General features: G+C 42.7%; 1 protein-coding gene across 1 annotated transcript in view; it reads left to right on the top strand.

Annotated features, from left to right (window-relative positions):
- Positions 1-535: 535 nt before the first annotated feature.
- The window catches only part of LOC115232536 (biotin--protein ligase), a 121964-nt gene continuing 103369 nt past the window's right edge, over positions 536-19130 (top strand). Inside the window, exons 1-2 of the mRNA XM_029802475.2 lie at positions 536-751; positions 16066-16413. Of these exons, the coding sequence (XP_029658335.1) occupies positions 16147-16413 (267 nt within the window). The 5' untranslated portion in view covers positions 536-751; positions 16066-16146. The remainder of the gene's footprint in view (positions 752-16065; positions 16414-19130) is intronic.

Raw genomic sequence — 19130 nt, 5'->3', positions numbered from 1 at the left:
AGGATGAAAGACAAAGTCGACCTCGGCGTAATTTGAACTCAGAATGTAAAAACAGACGAAATACCTATTTCTTTACTACCCACAAAGGGGCTAAAAACAGAGGGGACAAACAAGGACAGACAAACAGATTAAGTCGATTACATCGACCCCAGTGAGTAACTGGTACTTATTTATTCGACCCCGAAAGGATGAAAGGCAAAGTCGACCTCGGCGGAATTTGAACTCAGAACGTAGCGACCGGCGAAATACGGCTACGCATTTCTTTACTACCCACAAGGGGCTAAAAACAGAGGGGACAAACAAGGACAGACAAACAGATTAAGTCGATTACATCGACCCCAGTGAGTAACTGATACTTATTTATTCGACCCCGAATGGATGAAAGGCAAAGTCGACCTCGGCGGAATTTGAACTCAGAAAGTAGCGGCAGGCGAACTACGGCTCCGCATTTCGCCCGGCCAGAGAAATGATGTGCGTCTGTGCCGGATAATCACTACAAAAGGTACACTATGTGGTTGAACACCGCTTTCTCTTATCGCACCTTGCATTACAAATCCACATTGTCGTCTCCTTTGTTATTGTTTATTATTGCAGCTGTTATTGTTGTTGTTGCAGTTTTTGCATAAATCTCTTCAACGATATTAACACTGTAAAGAATATATATATCAAAATAGTCGACATTTATCTGCCAAAGAAGCCACATTTCCCAGCAACGAGCAAAAACAAAAGCCATGGTCTAACGTTAATTAAGGTAAGCCTTTCCTGTTAACACACCTGCCGAAACTCAAACGAATCGATATCGTGATTTTATTTGATTTTATCTCAAGTAAAATGAGTAATTATCTATGTTAGTTAATTAATTCTATAATTAATTGTTCCTCGACCTTCTTCGCCTCACCAATCCCTCTCTTGATTACACCTTAATTTTGTTAATGAATATTCCTATTTCTTTATTGCCCACAAGGGGCTAAACACAGAGGGGACAAACAAGGACAGACAAACGGATTAAGTCGATTATATGAACCTCAGTGCGTAACTGGTACTTATTTAAGCGGCCCCGAAAGGATGAAAGGCAAAGTCGACCTCGGCAGAATTTGAACTCAGAACGTAAAGCATTTCGCCCGGCATGCTAACGATTTTGAATCTTATCTTTCTGATGTTTAACCCCAGGTTCGCCTTCAATCAGCTTATGTTCTCAAAGGCTTTCCAGCCATGACTGCTCTATGTATATCCAAGATTACATTGCTCAATATATCTAATTTTTTTATGTTAATCTAAAAGGTGTGATTTTGAGGATAGAGTTTGGCTGTTATTTCGAGCATCCGAGAGTCCCTTGCGGACCCAACAGGGACCTCTTTTATAGTATCAAGGTTTTTAAGTCCAATAAAAAAAAATTTTTTAAAAACATCAGAATTTTAGTTACAATAATATTAGGGCCCCATTCAAGACAATCTCCGTAGAACAAACATGTTTTCACCAAACATACCGGCTTCACAGGGTTACACACAAGGAATTCTCTAATTTACCTTCAAGATATTTTATCTTTATTTTATTTTATCTTGCTCTTTCGTTCTTTAAATTTTTGCACAAGGGTAAACATTTTTCGTGAATAATAAATAGTTCCATATTAAATTTCTTTCCAACGACTCTTTAATTCAGCCTCAGACCTTTGTGTGCTTTTCAACATTGCTGTTACATGTTTGTGTCACTTATAAGCGACACCAGCCATAAAACAGCGACTTAAATACATTATTTACTGAACAAATATATTCCATCTGAAGCTTAGAATAAATGCCTGCTAATTAAGCTAATTAAGCCGGTACAACGGATGGTTAATGACGGGTGTACGGAGAAATATAGAAACCAGAATGACAACCGAACTTACATATATACCCCTTATTGTATCGCTACGTTTATTTTTTACTTGTTAAATACTTGTTCTAAACATATATATGTATATATATATGTGTGTATATATATTTGCCTATGTGAGTTACAAGTCATGTTATATGTGGAGCTATATCTTTAGTAAATAGGAATAAGCGGTCTTTGGCTGCTATTTCTAAATTTTCGGTATGTGGCTAAGCAACTTGCTGCTTAACCCTAATTATATATATATATATATATGGATGTGATCTTGCGTTGTTTTTCCCTTATACCTATGTGAGTTATTTCTGAGTATGCATTGTCTGGGAGACTTTTCTTGCAGTAGAAGAAATAGCCACATTTTTGGCTGCTATTTCTAAAAAGTTCGGTATGTGGTAAAGTAAATTATTTTACTGAACCCTATTTTTATAAAGTAATATTTCAAATATACCGTAAATGGTCGTTTTACATACCGAACACTGCTCGGTCAAATTAATTAATTTTACCCTTTTTTATTGACAATATATATATATATATACACATACATACACACACATACATACAAATTACTTCATCTCTTGTATGTATTTCGATAGGAACATAAATGCGGGTACATTAAAATTTTTAACAAGAAACTTGTTCGTAATTTAAAGAAAAGTAGTTATTTGATAAGAGTTTAAAAAAAAATCAACAAATGTTATTGTTCAAAATGTAGGATGAGCCATTCCCAAAGCGCAGTTTTCGGTAAGGCACTGATACCGAAATAGAAGAACAATTTCCTATACTGCTACAAATGTATAGAAATAAAGGGAGGAAGGTGTGTGAATTAAATCGACTTTCGTAGATTGCTGTTGTTTTATTAACCCCAAAGGAAAAATTGGGTTAAGTCGACATCAGTGGGGTTTGAACCTAGAAAGCAAAAAGGGCATAATTGAATCCCTCTGGTTATCTTGTCTGTCAGTTTTACTCGTAATCTCGTCCAGTCGTTGAACAGCGGCATGGCGAACCTACCTAATGTTCAATACGTGATGCTTCAGTGACCTCAGCGAGTCTCTGGGTGAGGTCATCCACGACTTTTAATCAAGGGCATTGTAACGTGAGACAGTCGGTTCTGATCTGTAAATCGAACGACAAGCTATCGATTTGGTTCGCCCCAGAACTCACCTCATCGAAAATAAATTTATAAACAGCCCCCGATAAGCTGTTTAATTCACCGATAACTGAATAGAGCAACAGACATTAAGTAGTTTTTCCCTTTATTCGTTATCAACATTACCTAGCAAATTAAGTGATTAATTAAGTGACATCAGCCACTTGTATGTTTTCTTCGGTAAGACATAATGCTAAATAAAGAGGGAAGGGAAATAACTACAGCTGGAACAGAAACAGGGGCCAGTTCACCTTATTTTGGCGATACGAAAATTTGTACTATTTAAATATAAGCGCGCACGTGTGTGTGTGTTGGTTTTTGTTTGATGATATAAATCTGCGTAATCCCTTCGCCTGAAATTACCAACGACGGCCCCTGCTCGCATCTGGTCTCTCTTTCAATAAAATCTGAATCGCCAGTCATATATTTCCCAGCTACGATAATAATATTGCTCAGAAACACATCCGATCAAAGCATTCCAGATGTGACTGTCCTATCTGTTTTTTGAGGGGAGTGTATCTACATTAACTAATGTGGTTTGATGGTGATTTAGCTAAAGACAACCAGGGTGGGAAAGAAAGATCTGGAAACTTAAGGTTCCCCTGAATGGTCAACGATTTAGAGACTTGTTATTTGAAACATTTGACGAAAATAATAGGGGGATATAATGACATATAATGTGGAGGAAAACTGGAGGTTCTTACAGGACAACTGACCAGATCTGTGGTTGGTGCAAAGTCCCTTCTTGACCTAAGGTGACATAATGGTGGAATAGTGTAGTTGACAGGGTCATTAGAGGAAAAAAAAAAAAAAGACCTAGAAGGACTGGAAGTGTGGTGGTAGCAGGGAACTGTATCAGATCACCAGAAGGGAAGCTAGGAGGCTGGTATATTTCACCAGGTGAGAAACAGAAAAGAAGTTTGCCAATGTTCTGTGATGTGAGGACTTGAAGTGTTTTGGATTGCAAGACAGTGTGTGAGAGAAAATCGTGATGTCATAGCAGATAAATGTGTCTGCATGGATGATGGTTCACTTGCATTTAATGACCCTGCAAAGAAAGAGGCTTGGAAACGCCATTATGAAAGGCTGCTTCATGTGAAGAATGAATGGGAGGAGGTGAGACTGATGAATGTAGACCCGACTGAAGGACCAGCTATCCAGATCAAGAGTAGCTTCTTAGATAAAGCAATTAAGGATATGAAGTCAGGGAAAGCCCCTGGCCCATCAGGAATCACCGTTGAGATGCTTAAAATATCTGGTGGAGTAGGATATGGCCTAGTCACCTGTATTGTTAATAAGGTTGTACACGAGAGTCACGCCCAACGGTTGGTGTAGCAGCATCATAGTCAACTGCTACAAAGACAAAGGTGATGCTGTGGACAGGAATAATTATAGAGGCATCAAATTGCTGGACCAGGTGATGAAAGTCATAGAAATGGTCATAGCTCAATTAATTAGGGAGAGATTAATTAGATGCAGTTCAGATTTCTGCCAGGATGGAGCGTGAATGATGCTATATATAAGGCGGTGAGCTGGCAGAAACGTTAGCACGCTGGGCAAAATGCTTAGCGGTATTTCTGAGTTCAAATTCTGTTGAGGTCGACTTTGCCTTTCATCCTTTCGGGGTTGATAAATTAAGTACCAGTTACGCACTGGGGTTGATATAATCGACTTAATCCCTTTGTCTGTCCTTGTTTGTCTCCTCTGTGTTTAGCCCCTTCTGGGTAGTAAAGAAATAGAATGATGCTATATTCTTGGTCAGGCTACTGCAGTAGAAATATTTAGTCAAATGACAGGGTCTCTTGCTCCCTTATCTGGTTAGTAAAAGCAGTACAAACCATGTACAGGGATGCTGCCAGTAAGGTGAAGGATGGCAATGAGTATAGCAATGAAGTCAGTGTACAGGCAAGAGTTCACCAAGGTTCTCTTCTTAGCATCTTTAGACATCCAGGCCTTAACAGAGGAATTCAAGTCCAGCTGTCAGCTCCACTACACTGATGACCTTGTTCTTATAGCTGAATCACTACCTGACCTAAAGAAGACATTTCAGGTGAGGAAATAAAGTCTGGAATCTAAGGGACTTGGGGTTCACTGGGCAAAACCCCAAAATCCTAGTGAGTAGAAAAACAGACAAATCACAAATCCTTTCTGGGCTCTGTTCAGTAGGCAAGAAGGGAGTTGGTAGAACCCCCATACATTGGATCCAGTACAAGCTTTGGACACGTAAGAGGTGCAGTGGTATCACAGGAAGGTTAACGGAAAATATAGCCTTTGTGTGTGGCAAATGTGCAGGTACAATAAGCACTAAAAATGCACAGACAGTAGACTCCCTCAAATGCTTGGTGGGTGAGGGTGGGGCATTAGAAGTAGCAGGTAGCTTCTGTTACCTTGGTGACTAAATTAGCAGCAGTAGAGGAGGAAGTTCTGAACACATCGTTGTTCGAATAAGAACAGGCTGGGCAAAGTTCAGAGAACTTCTGCCTCTGTTGGTAACTAAGGGCTTCTCTCCTCCAGAGTGAAAAGCAGACTGTATGATGCCTTTCTATGTACAGCTATGTTGCATGGCAGTAAAACATGGGCTTTGGCTACAGAGGACTTGTGAAGGCTTTAAAGAAATGAGGCCAGCATGTTCCACTTGGATGGGTAATGTCAGTGTGAATGCACGACAGAGTGTAAATGATTTAAGAGAAAAACTGGGTATAAAAGGCATCGGATGTTGTTCAACAGGGAAGACGGACATTAAACGATGATGATGAATTATGAATTCAAAGCAGTACAAGTGTTGTAAACATTATCAACCACACATACGCAATGTTTGTGTTTTGCTTGCTGGCTGGTTTGCTGTGGTGCAGGGCTCTGGGGATGACTCCCTCTTCATCGCACTGGGTGTTAAAACACCTGAAACTCATAGACAGGTGAGATAACTGACCCCTAGTCCCATCCAGGCGCAATGGATACCGATATTTTGCCATTTTTGTGGCTTGTCAACATCCTATACAAGACCCAAACTGGGAACAAACCAATTCCTCAGTTTATGACTAACCATTTCGAATAAGAACCATTTCTGCTGGTAATTCCATGACAAAGGATACACCGGTTGAAGCTCTTCCATAATTGAAGTGAATCTTAAATAGATTTCTGGTGACACACAATTTCACAGAAGTCCTGTGATCCAGCAGTTCTACCATAGGTGCTGGACGTTTTACATGTGTCTTTCTGATGCTTCTGTTCCATTGTGACACTTATACATCTATACAAGATGCTTTCTCAAGACAAATACCACAGTTTATCAGGCTTTCTCTTAGTATAGCCACATTAAGTAAGATCTACAGATTGATATATCATCGTCATCATTGTCCATCTTCCATGCTGACATGGATTGACTGAGAACTGGTTCCATTCTGATTTGGCAAGGTTTCTGTAGCTGGATTCCCTTCCTAACACCAACAACTCCGAGAGTGTAGTGGGTGCCTTTTACGTGCCACTGGCACAGGTGCCATTGATCTGACACTGGCACCAGCCATGACTACAGTCTCACTTGCTGTCCAAGAATTTGGACCCGAAGATCTGCATTTCCAGCGACTTTGAGGGCCACCTTCCAGTGGTGTCGGGCGTCAACGAAGAGCCCTCTACTACAACAAGACAACCAAAGTTTTTTTTTTTCCAAGGTCTGGGGTCACCCGCCCCTAAGCCCTAGACCATCACCTAATCACCCTTACCCATCTTGTTGCTTAACAACAACAACAATCTCACTTGGCTTGGCAGGTCAACACAAGTATGGTATATCGCAAAGGGTTTTGGTCACCTCTCACTGCTTCCATGAGGCCCAATGCTCGAATGGTGCTTTTTACACGCCACCAGCACCAGTGCTAGTCAGACAGCACTGGCACTGGCCATGGCCACGATTTCACTTAGTTCGACAGGTTTTCACAAGCACAGCATATCGCTTAATGATTGTATTGCTTTCCCAGTGGGTTTACAGTTGAAAGAGGGAGGTTGCTTTATAATCAGATAGTAGGGGTAACATATGAAAGAAGGGTTCAGAACAAAACAGCTTGCAAGATTAAGATTTCTTTTGATTAAGTTGGGTTACAGTGGAGAGGAAGGTGACTTTATGCTGGGTGACGAGAGATGAAATGATGGAAGCAGGTGCCAGAAGATGTTTCTTGCTGTAGAGGAATTGCATGGCTCCAACCGTTTAAAAGAAGAGAATAAAGAGGGACTCTTAAATGTTTTGATTAAAAACTCTGACATAAATTTGTTCTAGAAAAGCTGTTGTTGGTTAGTTTTTCCCGACAACAACAACAGCAGTGGAGGCGCAATAGCCCAATGGTTAGAGCAGCGGACTCGCGGTCGGAGGATCACAGTTTTGATTCCCAGACCGGGCGTTGTGTGTGTTTATTGAGCGAAAACACCTAAAGCTCCACAAGGCTCCAGCAGGGGGTGGTGGCGACTCATGTTGTACTCTTTCGCTCCAACTTTCTCTCACTCTTTCTTCCTGTTTCTTGTCCCTGACTTCCTACGCAACCCCTGAGCCTGGATGCACATTCATCCATCCGTCGATGCTCTCAGTGTTGGGGGTTGACCTGCTTTCTCTTCTGCGGGTCTTATGAATAGCAAAAGACCACGTTTCAGACTTCTCTCACTACAGAGGCGCGATCTTGCGAGCTCTGGGATGAAGACGGCTTCGCTCAACAACCAAATAGCAACAACAAATACACTCTGCTTTCTTGATATCTCTGTTTCTTTATCATTGACCTGATTTCCATGCTTAATTCTAACCTTTGATGACCCCAGAAAAAATTAAATAATGAACGGGTTAATTGCAAGAACACAAACTCTCTCAGCTGATTACAAGACTGATTCTGATTAAGCATACCCTAAATATTCCTCTGAGCATTCTTCGTCTTGGGAATCATTACAAATCAAACTAAAGAGATTTATTATATTGAAGCAACTTTATCAAATTAACGAAGACCTTGTTAGAAGTAATAATTAATTTGACCTTTTTTTTTTTTAATTACCATATCTGTTGAAATAAACTACCTTTGGTTAAATCATCATCATCATCATCATCGTTTAGCGTCCGCATCCCATGCTAGCATGGGTTGGACGGTTCAACTGGGGTCTGTGAAGCCTGAAGGCTGCATCAGGCCCAGTCTGATCTGGCAGTGTTTCTACAGCTGGATGCCCTTCCTAACGCCAACCACTCCGTGAGTGTAGTGGATGCTTTTTACATGCCACCCGCACAGGTGTCAGACGGAGCTGGCAAACGGCCACGGACGGATGGTGCTTTTTACGTACCACCGGCACGGGGGCCAGGCGAGGCTGGCATAGTAAAATACAATTAAGCTGAGGTGAATCGTGAGACAAAATGGTTAGCGCTGTGTCTTCTGGTTTCATATTCTCAATTCAAATTTTGCCAAGGTCTACTGTAATCAGTGAAACCCCTTCCTAAAATCTCAGGCCTTGTACCTGTAGTAGTAGTGGTGGTGGTGGCATCAGCGGCGTCACATTCCTGGCACTAATATTGAAGTAGAGATTGTTTGCCAACATAACAATCTTTACTCCAAAGTACTGTTCCTGAATACAAATAGTAATTCTCTAACTAATATTGAAACACCAAATTCACATTTGCCTTTATCCTTCCATTTCATTTGTACCCGTTTTCTTCTCCATCATTTCAGACCCACTGACATTAAACATCCAGGGGAGGCAGGCTTACTCTTTTACTTGTTTTAGTCATTTGACTGTGGCTATGCTGGAGCACCGCCTTTAGTCAAGCAAATCGACCCCGGGATTTATTCTTTGTAAGCCCAGTACTTATTCTATCGGTCTCTTTTGCTGAACCGCTAAGTGACGGGGACGTAAACACACCAGCATCGGTTGTCAAGCAATGCTAGGGGGACAAACACAGACACACAAACACACACACATACACTACCGTCAGAAATTAATTAGCGCCCTTGATTTGCTCACCATGAAGCATGGTGGGGGTGGTCTGATGGTGTGAGGGGCGTTCAGCTACAGTGGTGTTGGGCGGCTCTATGCCGTCGAAGGCAACATCAACGCAGCAAAGTATGTTGAGATAGTACAGGATACCTCTTTGGTGGTGAGGAGTACGTGCTGGCCAGTCACCTGACCTGAACCCTATTGAGAACCTCTGGAGTCGATTGGGTAGGGATTTGAATGTGCAGCAATACAGGAACCGATATGAGCTGTTTGGGGCACTTCTTGCTGCATGAGGGGCCATCCCTGCACAGTACCTGCAGGCACTCATAGACAGCATGCCGACCCGCGTAGCAGCTGTCATTGCTGCCAAAGGAGGAGCAACAAGATATTGACTAAATTTCACGATTAATAACAATTATGTGGTGTGCTGGGATATGTTTTAATAAATTTTTGATTAAAAACGAGTTCGTTTCTGATAATAAGTTAATTAAATTAAGAAAATGTAAGAAAATGTAGAAATTTGAGAAGTGCTAATTAATTTCCGACGCAAGTGTACATATATACGACAGGCTTCTTTCAGTTTCCGTCTACCAAATCCACTCAAGGCATTGGTCGGCCCGGGGCTATAGCAGAAGACACTTGCCCAAGATGCCACGCAGTGGGACTGAACCCGGAACCATGTGGTTGGTTAGCAAGCTACTTACCACACAGCCACTCCTGCTCCTTGTTTCATTTCTTTTTACTCTTTACAACTCTCCTGCATTCATGGCTCATATTTCACTGCCATGTAGCATTGCAGTTCATGCATAACCATCAAGCAATCTGCCTTTCATTCTCTTTTGTAATATTTCATTACAAACAGAGGTAACCAACCTTGACACACATTTAGTTTTCTGATCAAACCCAGAATCATTTCACTTATTGCCTACCCTTCTTTCATCTCCACCCACACTTCTCATTGATCACACATACACCCTAAATGATTTGCTAAATTATTTTCCCTCCTCCTCTCTCTTCCTGAAACCTAAATGTCATTTCCCTCTCCCTCGTCTGCTGTATAATCACTACTATTCTGCTGTTTGGAACTGACACTCATCTCCTACTCTCCCTATCTCCCCTAACTCATGCATCATTGATCATCCAACCTTCAATCCTAACCAATTAACAGTGGTTGCCTACCTCTCCTCTCCCACACTTCTCACTCTTCCCATTGACTCCTTCAACCTCCCACAATCCTGGTCCTCTGTCCCCACATGTTTCTACCCACTTGTACAATCAGGGTCTACCCTGACATGGCATCATTATTCTTAGCTCTTCCCACCTCCACCCATTCATTCCTCCCCTTTCTTCTAAAATGTAAGTTGTTCTTGTGTCTACTCCTCTACCGCAAGACACCTCTTCTCTCCTGGCTCTTCCTCTTTTCCTTTTACTCCTCATCTCCTCGTGTAAAGCTGTCCTCTTAGGGTTTCCAGTCTTACAAGTTGCATGGTGACCTCATCAGTGCTGGTAGCACAGCCACTATACACTGCTGAGACCCCCTTCAGTCATGACTGACCATGGGATTGCACCTAGAAAGTTACCCTCCCAGGCACAAGTCTGGGCAAAGTTGTTTATGGAAAGCCAGCAGTCGCCCATGAATACCTATTTCTTTATTACCCACAAGGGGCTAAACACAGAGGGGACAAACAAGGACAGACAAACGGATTAAGTCAATTACATCGACCCCAGTGCGTAACTGGTACTTAATAATTTATCGACCCCGAAAAGATGAAAGGCAAAGTCAACCTCGGCGGAATTTGAACTCAGAACATAACAGCAGATGAAATACTGCTACGCATTTCACTTGGCATGCTAACGTTTCTGCCAGCTTGTCACCCATGCATACCAGCCCCCCCTCTCCACGTCACTGATGTTATCCAAGGGAAAGGCAAAGGGGCCAATACAGCTTGGCACCAGTGACGTTGCAACCCATTTCTACAGCTGAGTGAACTGGAGCAACATAAAATAAAGTGTCTTGCTCAAGAACACAACACGCAGCCCTGTCCAGGATTCGAACTCACAAACTCTTGATGCTCTAACCACTGAGCCATGCTAAAGCAGACATTGGACTGTGGTGCAGTTCTTGGTCCCAACGGAACCCATTCTGCTGTCCAACATATACCAGCACACTACATGGACATTAGATGATGATGATGATAAGTAATGGCTCCTTGGACTTTCTTCAGCTTTTTTTTTACTTTGGCTAGCATGCGTTCAGAACATGCTCTTCCATGCCAAATCAGTTGCCTAGGTAACCGGAACTATCTCTTACCTGCAAGAATCCTTCAGAGCGTTTGAGAAACTGTTTCCTCTGTTCCTTGGTTTACGACCCTTGTGCATCTGCCACATAAAAACCCTGCCCTCATTCTACCGCCTCTCATGTGACCATAGTTTGAATTAAACAGTGGAGGCATCTGGCTTGGTTGTTACGATATTTGGCTTACAATCATGAGGTTGTGTGTTCAATTTCCGTTAGTGGATTGAGTCCTTGAGCAAGACACTCTATTTCACGTTATCCCAGTCTACTCAGGTGGCAAAAATGAAGACTACCTGTATTTCAAAGGGGCCAGCCTTGTCGCTTTCTGTGTCACACTGTATCTCCCTGAGAACTTCATTAAGGGTATGTATGTCTGTGGACATTAAGGGTGTGTATATCATAAGGCAGCGAGCTGGCAGAAACGTTAGCACGCCGGGCGAAATGTGTAGCTGTATTTCGTCTGCCACTACATTCTGAGTTCAAATTCCGCCGAGGTCGACTTTGCCTTTCATCCTTTTCGGGGTTGATAAATTAAGTACCAGTTACACACTGGGGTCGATATAATCGATTTAATCCATTTGTCTGTCCTTGTTTGTCCTCTCTTTGTTTAGCACCTTGTGGGTAGTGAAGAAATAGGTATGTATGTCTGTGGAGTACTCAGCCACTTGCATGTTAATTTCATGAGCAGGCTGAATCACTTGGAACCCACATTGTCATAACTGATGGAGTGCCAGTTAAGCTGACCATGTGGGATATCTAATTAGCCTTCCTTTTAATATCAAGCAAATCCATTTCCTTGAAGGCAGAAAGGGCCCTGTCTGCTTTTCTTGCATCTTTGTTATGAAGGGACGTGACCTTGTGGTTAAAGTATTTGACACCTGATCATAATGTTGTTGGCTCACTTCCTGACCCAAGTAGTGTATTCTATCCTTGAGAAGGCACTTAAGTGTGACGACGTCCTGGGAGAAACCCTAGGCTTCAACGAAGATCAACTGGCCAGCCTGTTCCAAAGAACATTCGGTCCGGGGCCTATGGATAATTACCAAAAGTCCCTGGCCTGGCAATGTTACAGAGGAGCTTTACCGGTTCGAGATAAGCTCTTTAGACATGGGTGTGCATGTTCGCCTGTTTGTGCAAGATGTGAGAGGGACAGTGAAACTGTCCTGCACGCGATTGTGCAATGCCCCAAGGTGACTGAACTCTGGGCTTATATCAAACACCTGCTGTCGCATTCGAGAAGAGTACAACTGTCGAGCGAATCTGTAATTAAGATCGTTCCGCTGACCTCCCTGAATAAGGAGGAGCAAGCCTGTTTTCTCTTGGTAGTTGCTGTGGCGAAAGAAGTAGTATGGAAGACGAGAGTGAAAGGAATTGCAACAGGCATGTTCATCTCCAGTCTCGAGCTAATCGACTTTTTCGTTTTCCACATGAAACGGAAAATAAGGCTGGAGAAGAAATGCCTGTCGCAAAGTGTGTTTCGTAAAAGATGGAAGTCTATAGCAAGTATGTTGCGAGTGAAAGAACCTGTTTAAACGAGAATGTGAAAAAGGAGAAAGCAAAGTCTTCAGTGTGAGTATGTGGTTTGTGGGGTCAACTACGTCCTCCGCTTCATTTTTTGTTATTCACTCATTCTCATTTAATTGTATATATTTTGTTTGTTTATTCATACGTTTCGTCTCATTCGATACCCTGACACCAATGATTGTTTTGTCCGTCCTCGTATCGTCCCCTCTTTTTCTCAATCTTATGGTGAATAAAGAAATTTTTTCTCGCTCTCTGTCTCTATCCCCCCCCCTCTCTCTCTCTCTCTCTCTCAGTGCTGCTGGATCAAAGTATGGTGGCAGGGTTGAGAGGGTGTCCATGTCTGCTTGTAATACAAACACTTAAAACAATTGGTAAAAGTATGGGCTCTGTTACCAAACAGACCCCTTCACCATTGAGGGTGGGCTCTTTTTATTTTTGATTCCATGTTCTTTTCTAATTCTAGTTCACATCTTGCCCCCGGAACAATGTCCTCAGCCCATAGGGATTCTCATGAACATCCTGACTTACACTCCTCTGTTATGACCTGGACAACTATGACGAGTTAAAGGGGGCTGAGCACCAAGTCCTACCTTCACAATGAATTCTTTGCTGTGCTTGATGCTAACCCTCATCTTGCTGACAGCACCTCTGTACAGGGCTGCCTGGCTTTCGTTATCCATTTGTCTACACCAAGTTACTTCAGCAACCACCAGAGCACTGAGGGACTTTGCAAAAGACTTTCTCCCGGCTGATGAATGCTAAGCACAGTGGCTTACTCTCAGCTAAATAGTTTTGCCGTCACCTTACTTGCGAGAGAGCATCAGTAATACCTTTTCCTCACACAAAACTGCAACCCATCTAGTCTAATTATGCTCCTAATTAATTGAGCTATAACTCTTTCCATGACTTTCATGACCTCTGTAATTACGCCTCATTAAGGTGTCTCCTTTACCCTTGTAACAGGTGACTATGGTGCTGCTACACCAGTCATTGGGTTTGACATTCACCTGTTCAATTCGATTGATTATAGGAATGACTAGGTTGTATCTTTCTCTGCCAGATATTATTAGTGTCTCAGAAGTTATTCTTGACACACCTGGGGCTTTCCCTGTCTTCATATCTTTAATTGCTTTATCTATCATACTGCTGTCAATTTTAATGATTGGTCCCTCTGTTGGGCCCACACTGGAAAGACTCCCCTTCTCTCATTCATTCACCACAGTTAGTCGCATTTCATAGTAGCATTTCCATGCCTCTTTCTTCTCAGAGTCATTAATTGCAGGTGTGCCATTGTCTACCTGTATACTTTTCTCACTCAGTGTGATCGCTGACGGAGCCGCTAACCGGCTTCTGTGCCAGTGGCACGTAAAAGGCACCATTCGAGTGTGATCGTTACCAGCTTTGCCTTCCTGGCACTTGTGCTGTTGGCATGTGTAAAAAGATTCAAGCGAGGTCGTTGCCAGTACCGCCTGACTGGCCCCCATGCCGGTAGCATGTAAAAAGCACCCACTACACTCTCGGAGTGGTTGGTGTTAGGAAGGGCATCCAGCTGTAGAAACTCTGCCAGATCAAGATTGGAGCCTGGTGCAGCCATCTGGCTCGCCAGTCCTCAGTCAAACCATCCAACCCATGCCAGCATGGAAAGCGGACGTTAAACGATGATGATGATGATCTTAATTATCTCTGTTGCTCTATCTTGCAGTCTGGATCACCACATAATGTTCATCCCGATGCTGTGCAACATTGCCAAACTTCTTACTTTCTCTGTCTTGTTAAATAAACCTGTTACTTAGCTGTCTTTCCGGTTCCCTGATACAATTCTTTGCTCCCCAGTTTTTCCAACCCCCTACAAGCATGTCCCTTTTCTTTTATGGTTCTGTCTACCGTTCCGCCACCATGGAACAGCAGACAGAACTGTTTGACCACCATATTACCCTTTGTCTGGCTGGAACTTTGTACCAGCCACAGATTTGGTCTGTAGCCCTCAGTGGGTTGTCCCATGGGGACTTCCACCTGTCCCCTATGTTATGTGTCTCTATTATCCCCCTCCTTTGCATCAAATGCATCAACTAGAACCTTCCTAAATTTCTGATTGTTCAATAAATCCTTAACCGTCCAGGTCTTCCATTCCCAGACCATTTTATATTTCTGAGTTCTTTTAGCTCCGAGTCTTGTGGTCGTTTATCTCCCATCTGTTTCCTGTTGGACATTCTTCCCAAGGGAAAGATTTTGCATTCACACCCGGCTTCTTATCCCTATTTCTCATGAGAATGTCATCGTCCATCTAGCTTGTGTGCCCACTTGATTTAAGCTTAACTGTCCTACCACTCACACACACACACACTCTCTCTCTCTCTCTCACACACATACACTCTTTCTCTCTCTCTCTCACACACACACACACACACACACACACACTCTCTTTCTCTCTCTCTCTCTCACACACACACACACTCTTTCTCTCTCTCTCTCACACACACACTCTTTCTCTCACATACACACTCTCTCTCACATACACACTCTCTCTCACATACACACTCTCTCTCTTTCTCTCTCTCACATACACATGCACACACACACACACACTCACAAACTTTCTCTCTCTCTCTCACACACACACACTCTTTCTCTCTCTCTCTCTCACACACACGCACTCACACACACACATACTCTCTCATACACACACATTCACACACTCTCCCTCTCTCTCACACACACACATACTTCCCTGACCACTTGATCCACCCAGTTCTCTGTCAAAAGTATGTCTACCCCCACCCACATCATCACTACTAACCCCCCAGAAAGTGTTTATAGTTTTGCTCTCTTCTTGTGATGAGTTTGGCTGAGATTCTTCTCCATCTTATCTCTTGTAAGAAGCATTCGGCTCCAGTTTTTGGTTCTAGCTGCTTCCACTGGCCAGTCTCCGTGGGCCTTAAAAGAAAAAACAAGTGGGGTGGGCAGAGTTGTTGCTTTTCCTCCCTCACTAAGCAGTAAAAGAAAAAAGTCATCTCCTAAGAATGTCATTTTCCTAACAGCTCATCCCAGCATCCGATAGCGACCCCAAAGTGTTTTGTTATGGACATGATGAAGTGCCTCTGACGAGATATGAACCTTCAACTCGTCCACTTGTTAATCTAGCACCCGACCAACTCAACCATCTGTGACTCTCTCTCTCTCTTTCTCTCTTTCTCCCTCTCCATGCCCCATCTCTCTCTCTCCCTCTCCCCCCTTATGTTCCCATTAAATATCTCTTTTTTTTTTCGTTTTTTTCCAGCTCTGATGAAAGTGGTCACAAGACAAGTTGGTTTTACAATGAAAATCTGAGCAGTTTCTGTTACAATCTCATCTGGTTGCCATGATTTTTAGTCTCGTCTATTATGTGAGCGCCATCATTCGTTGGTGCATCGACAGACGACGGAGCCACATGTATCTGAGACAAATCGGAAAGACGTTCAAGAAATCCAGCCTTTTATTCCAGCAAGTCAAACATATAGGGGAAGCAACTGAGTCTCTAACAGTCATCCAGCAGTTATCGCCCTTTCTAAAAAACGTTCTCGACTCGAGGTTTTCTGCTCCTTTGGTACAAGACGCCCATCTTCATTTAGTCTCCATCCACCCAGCTGTGAGTATAATATTTTAAAAACAATTTCATAGTTATGATGTGAATTACGAGTGTCTTAACTGTATTTCAGAGCTTGTAATTGGTTGTATTCTCTTGTAACCAAGAGAATACCCTCCATCAGGCATTTGCCATATTCTGAACGCCTTACTTCTTCCCTGAGCATGGATACATTGAAACTCCGACGTCTGGCAGCTGACTTGGTAGACACCCATAAAATTATTAACCATCTTACAAACAATAACTCTGAGCATCTTTTCAAACTCCACCCGTCTAACACCCGTGGACATGTTTACAAAGTCAGAAAACAGCACAGCTCCTTCCATGACTTTCGGAAACATTTTTTCACATTAAGAGTTGCTGAAGCATGGAACAAACTGCCGGCATCAGTTGTTAGTTTTCGGAGCACTGCATCCTTCAAAACTTCCATGCTTCCTGAGATTCGCCAACACTACACCTGATCTTTCTCCCCTCCATACACATGCAAGCATGTACCTGACTCATACACTGTTCGCTTTCCAGACATTTGTACATTACTGCATACACTTTATACGCACTTTTTGACAAGTTGTGGTGCACCTGAGCACTGTATACAATAATATCGTTATTATTATAATAGAATACTGAAATAATAATGAAATTATTGTGTCTAGTGCCCAGGTGCACTACACCTCATCAAAGGTGCATGTACAGTACATAGAATTATGTACAAAAGTCAGGAAAGTGAACAGTGTATGAGTCATGATATACATGTGTGCATGTGTATCGAGCGGGGTGGATATCAGGTGTAGCGTTGGCGAATTTCAGGAAGCATGGCAGTTTTAAAAGATGCAATGTCTCGGCAGATAACAACTGATGCAGGTAGTTTGTTCTGTGCTTCAGCAACTCTGAGTCTGAAAAAACTGTGTCTGAAAGTCATGGGAGAAAACTCAAATATTTTAAAGTCTTACAATTTCATTTTTCATTTTAGTTCTTGCTGTGCTTGAGGAGACCTATTCAGTCAAGTACATCAACTTCAAAATAAATATCAAATGGAAATTGTAGTTGTGATCCCTGTGCCGGTGGCACATAAAAAGCACCATCCGAACGTGGCCGAGCCAGCGCTGACTTGACTGGCTTCTGTGCCGGTGACACATAAAAAGTACCAACCAATTGTGGCCACTGCCAGCCTCCCCTGGCACCTGTGCCAGTGGCATGTAAAAAGCACCCACTACACTCACGGAGTGGTTGGCGTTAGGAAGGGCATCCAGCTGTAGAAACACTGCCAGATCAGACTGGAGCCTGGTGCAGCCTCCTGGCTTCCCAGTCTCCAGTCGAACCATCCAGCCTGTGCTAGCATGGAAAATGGACGTTAACGATGATGATGATGATAAAAATATTAATAATAATGAAATTATTGTATACAGTGCTCAGGTGCACCACAACTTGTCAGAAACCAACAACTGATGGCGGCAGTTTGCTCCACGCCCCAGCAACTCTCAGCGTGAAAATATGTGGAGTTATGCTCCTGTTTAGCCTTCGGTAAAACATTGAGCAAGCAGATCTCTGATCAAAAGTGTTCCAGCCTTAATAGTCCTAACTTTTTTTTTTGGGGGGGGGGATATCATATATATTACAATGTCCCAATCATGATGGGAATACTTGTAAAATTCCATGCCTTATCACTGATCTTATTTCAGTTTTGATGCACCTTTTTCTCCTCTTTATGGCTCTTTAACAGTTTGCTTTTCTGTTTCTCTTTGGGGTGCTTACTAAAGCTTTAGATATCCCTGTTAGGAAATATATTTTTTTATGTAATTAATTCCTTTATATTTATGTAAAATTGCTTGGCATAAAAAATACATGGAAACCCATATCACTTAATGTTGGGTCATTCACGTCTAAAAAACAGACCCTCTTAACCTCCTCTGCCTAATTCTCTTTTATGACCCTGAACACTATCAACATTATTACCAACTCTTCTGCTAGGTGTGAGGTGAAATAAGACAGTTGCAGAGCCTCAAGAGCAATGGGTCTCAACCCAGTTCCATATGGCCATAGAAGATTTTGCTGTTTAGGCGGCAAGCTGGCAGAAACGTTAGCACACCGGGCGAAATACTTAGCGGTATTTCATCTGCCATAACGTTCTGAGTTCAAATTCCACCAAGGTCAACTTTGCCTTTCATCCTTTCGGAGTCGATAAATTAAGTACCAGTTACACACTGGGTTCAATATAATCGACTTAATCCGTTTGTCTGTCCTTATTTGTCCCCGTTGTGTTTAGCCCCTTGTGGGTAGTAAAGAAATAAGAAGATTTTGCTGTTTAAATTCATCTGCAATATATTGGTTATACTTCTACAATACATAGGTGCAGGAGTAGCTGTGTGATAAGTAGCTTGCTAACCAACCACATAGTTCCGGGTTCAGTCCCACTGCGTGACACTTTGGGCAAGTGTCTTCTGCTATAGCCCCGGGCCGACCAATGCCTTGTGAGTGGATTTGGTAGACGGAAACTGAAAGAAGCCTGTCGTATCATCATCATCATCATCATCATCATCGTTTAATGTCCGTTTTCCGCGCTAGCACGGGTTGGACGGTTCGACCGGGGTCTGGGAAGCCAGATGGCTGCACCAGGCTCCAGTCTTATCTGGCAGAGTTTCTACAGCTGGATGCCCTTCCTAACACCAACCACTCCGAGAGTGTAGGGGGTGCTTTTTACGTGCCACCTGCACATGTACCAG

This window comes from Octopus sinensis, linkage group LG2 (genome assembly GCF_006345805.1).
Source record: "Octopus sinensis linkage group LG2, ASM634580v1, whole genome shotgun sequence".
NCBI classification, from domain to species: domain Eukaryota; kingdom Metazoa; phylum Mollusca; class Cephalopoda; order Octopoda; family Octopodidae; genus Octopus; species Octopus sinensis.
Note: the sequence above shows the minus strand (reverse complement) of the source record. Positions and strands in the feature narration are given on the sequence as shown.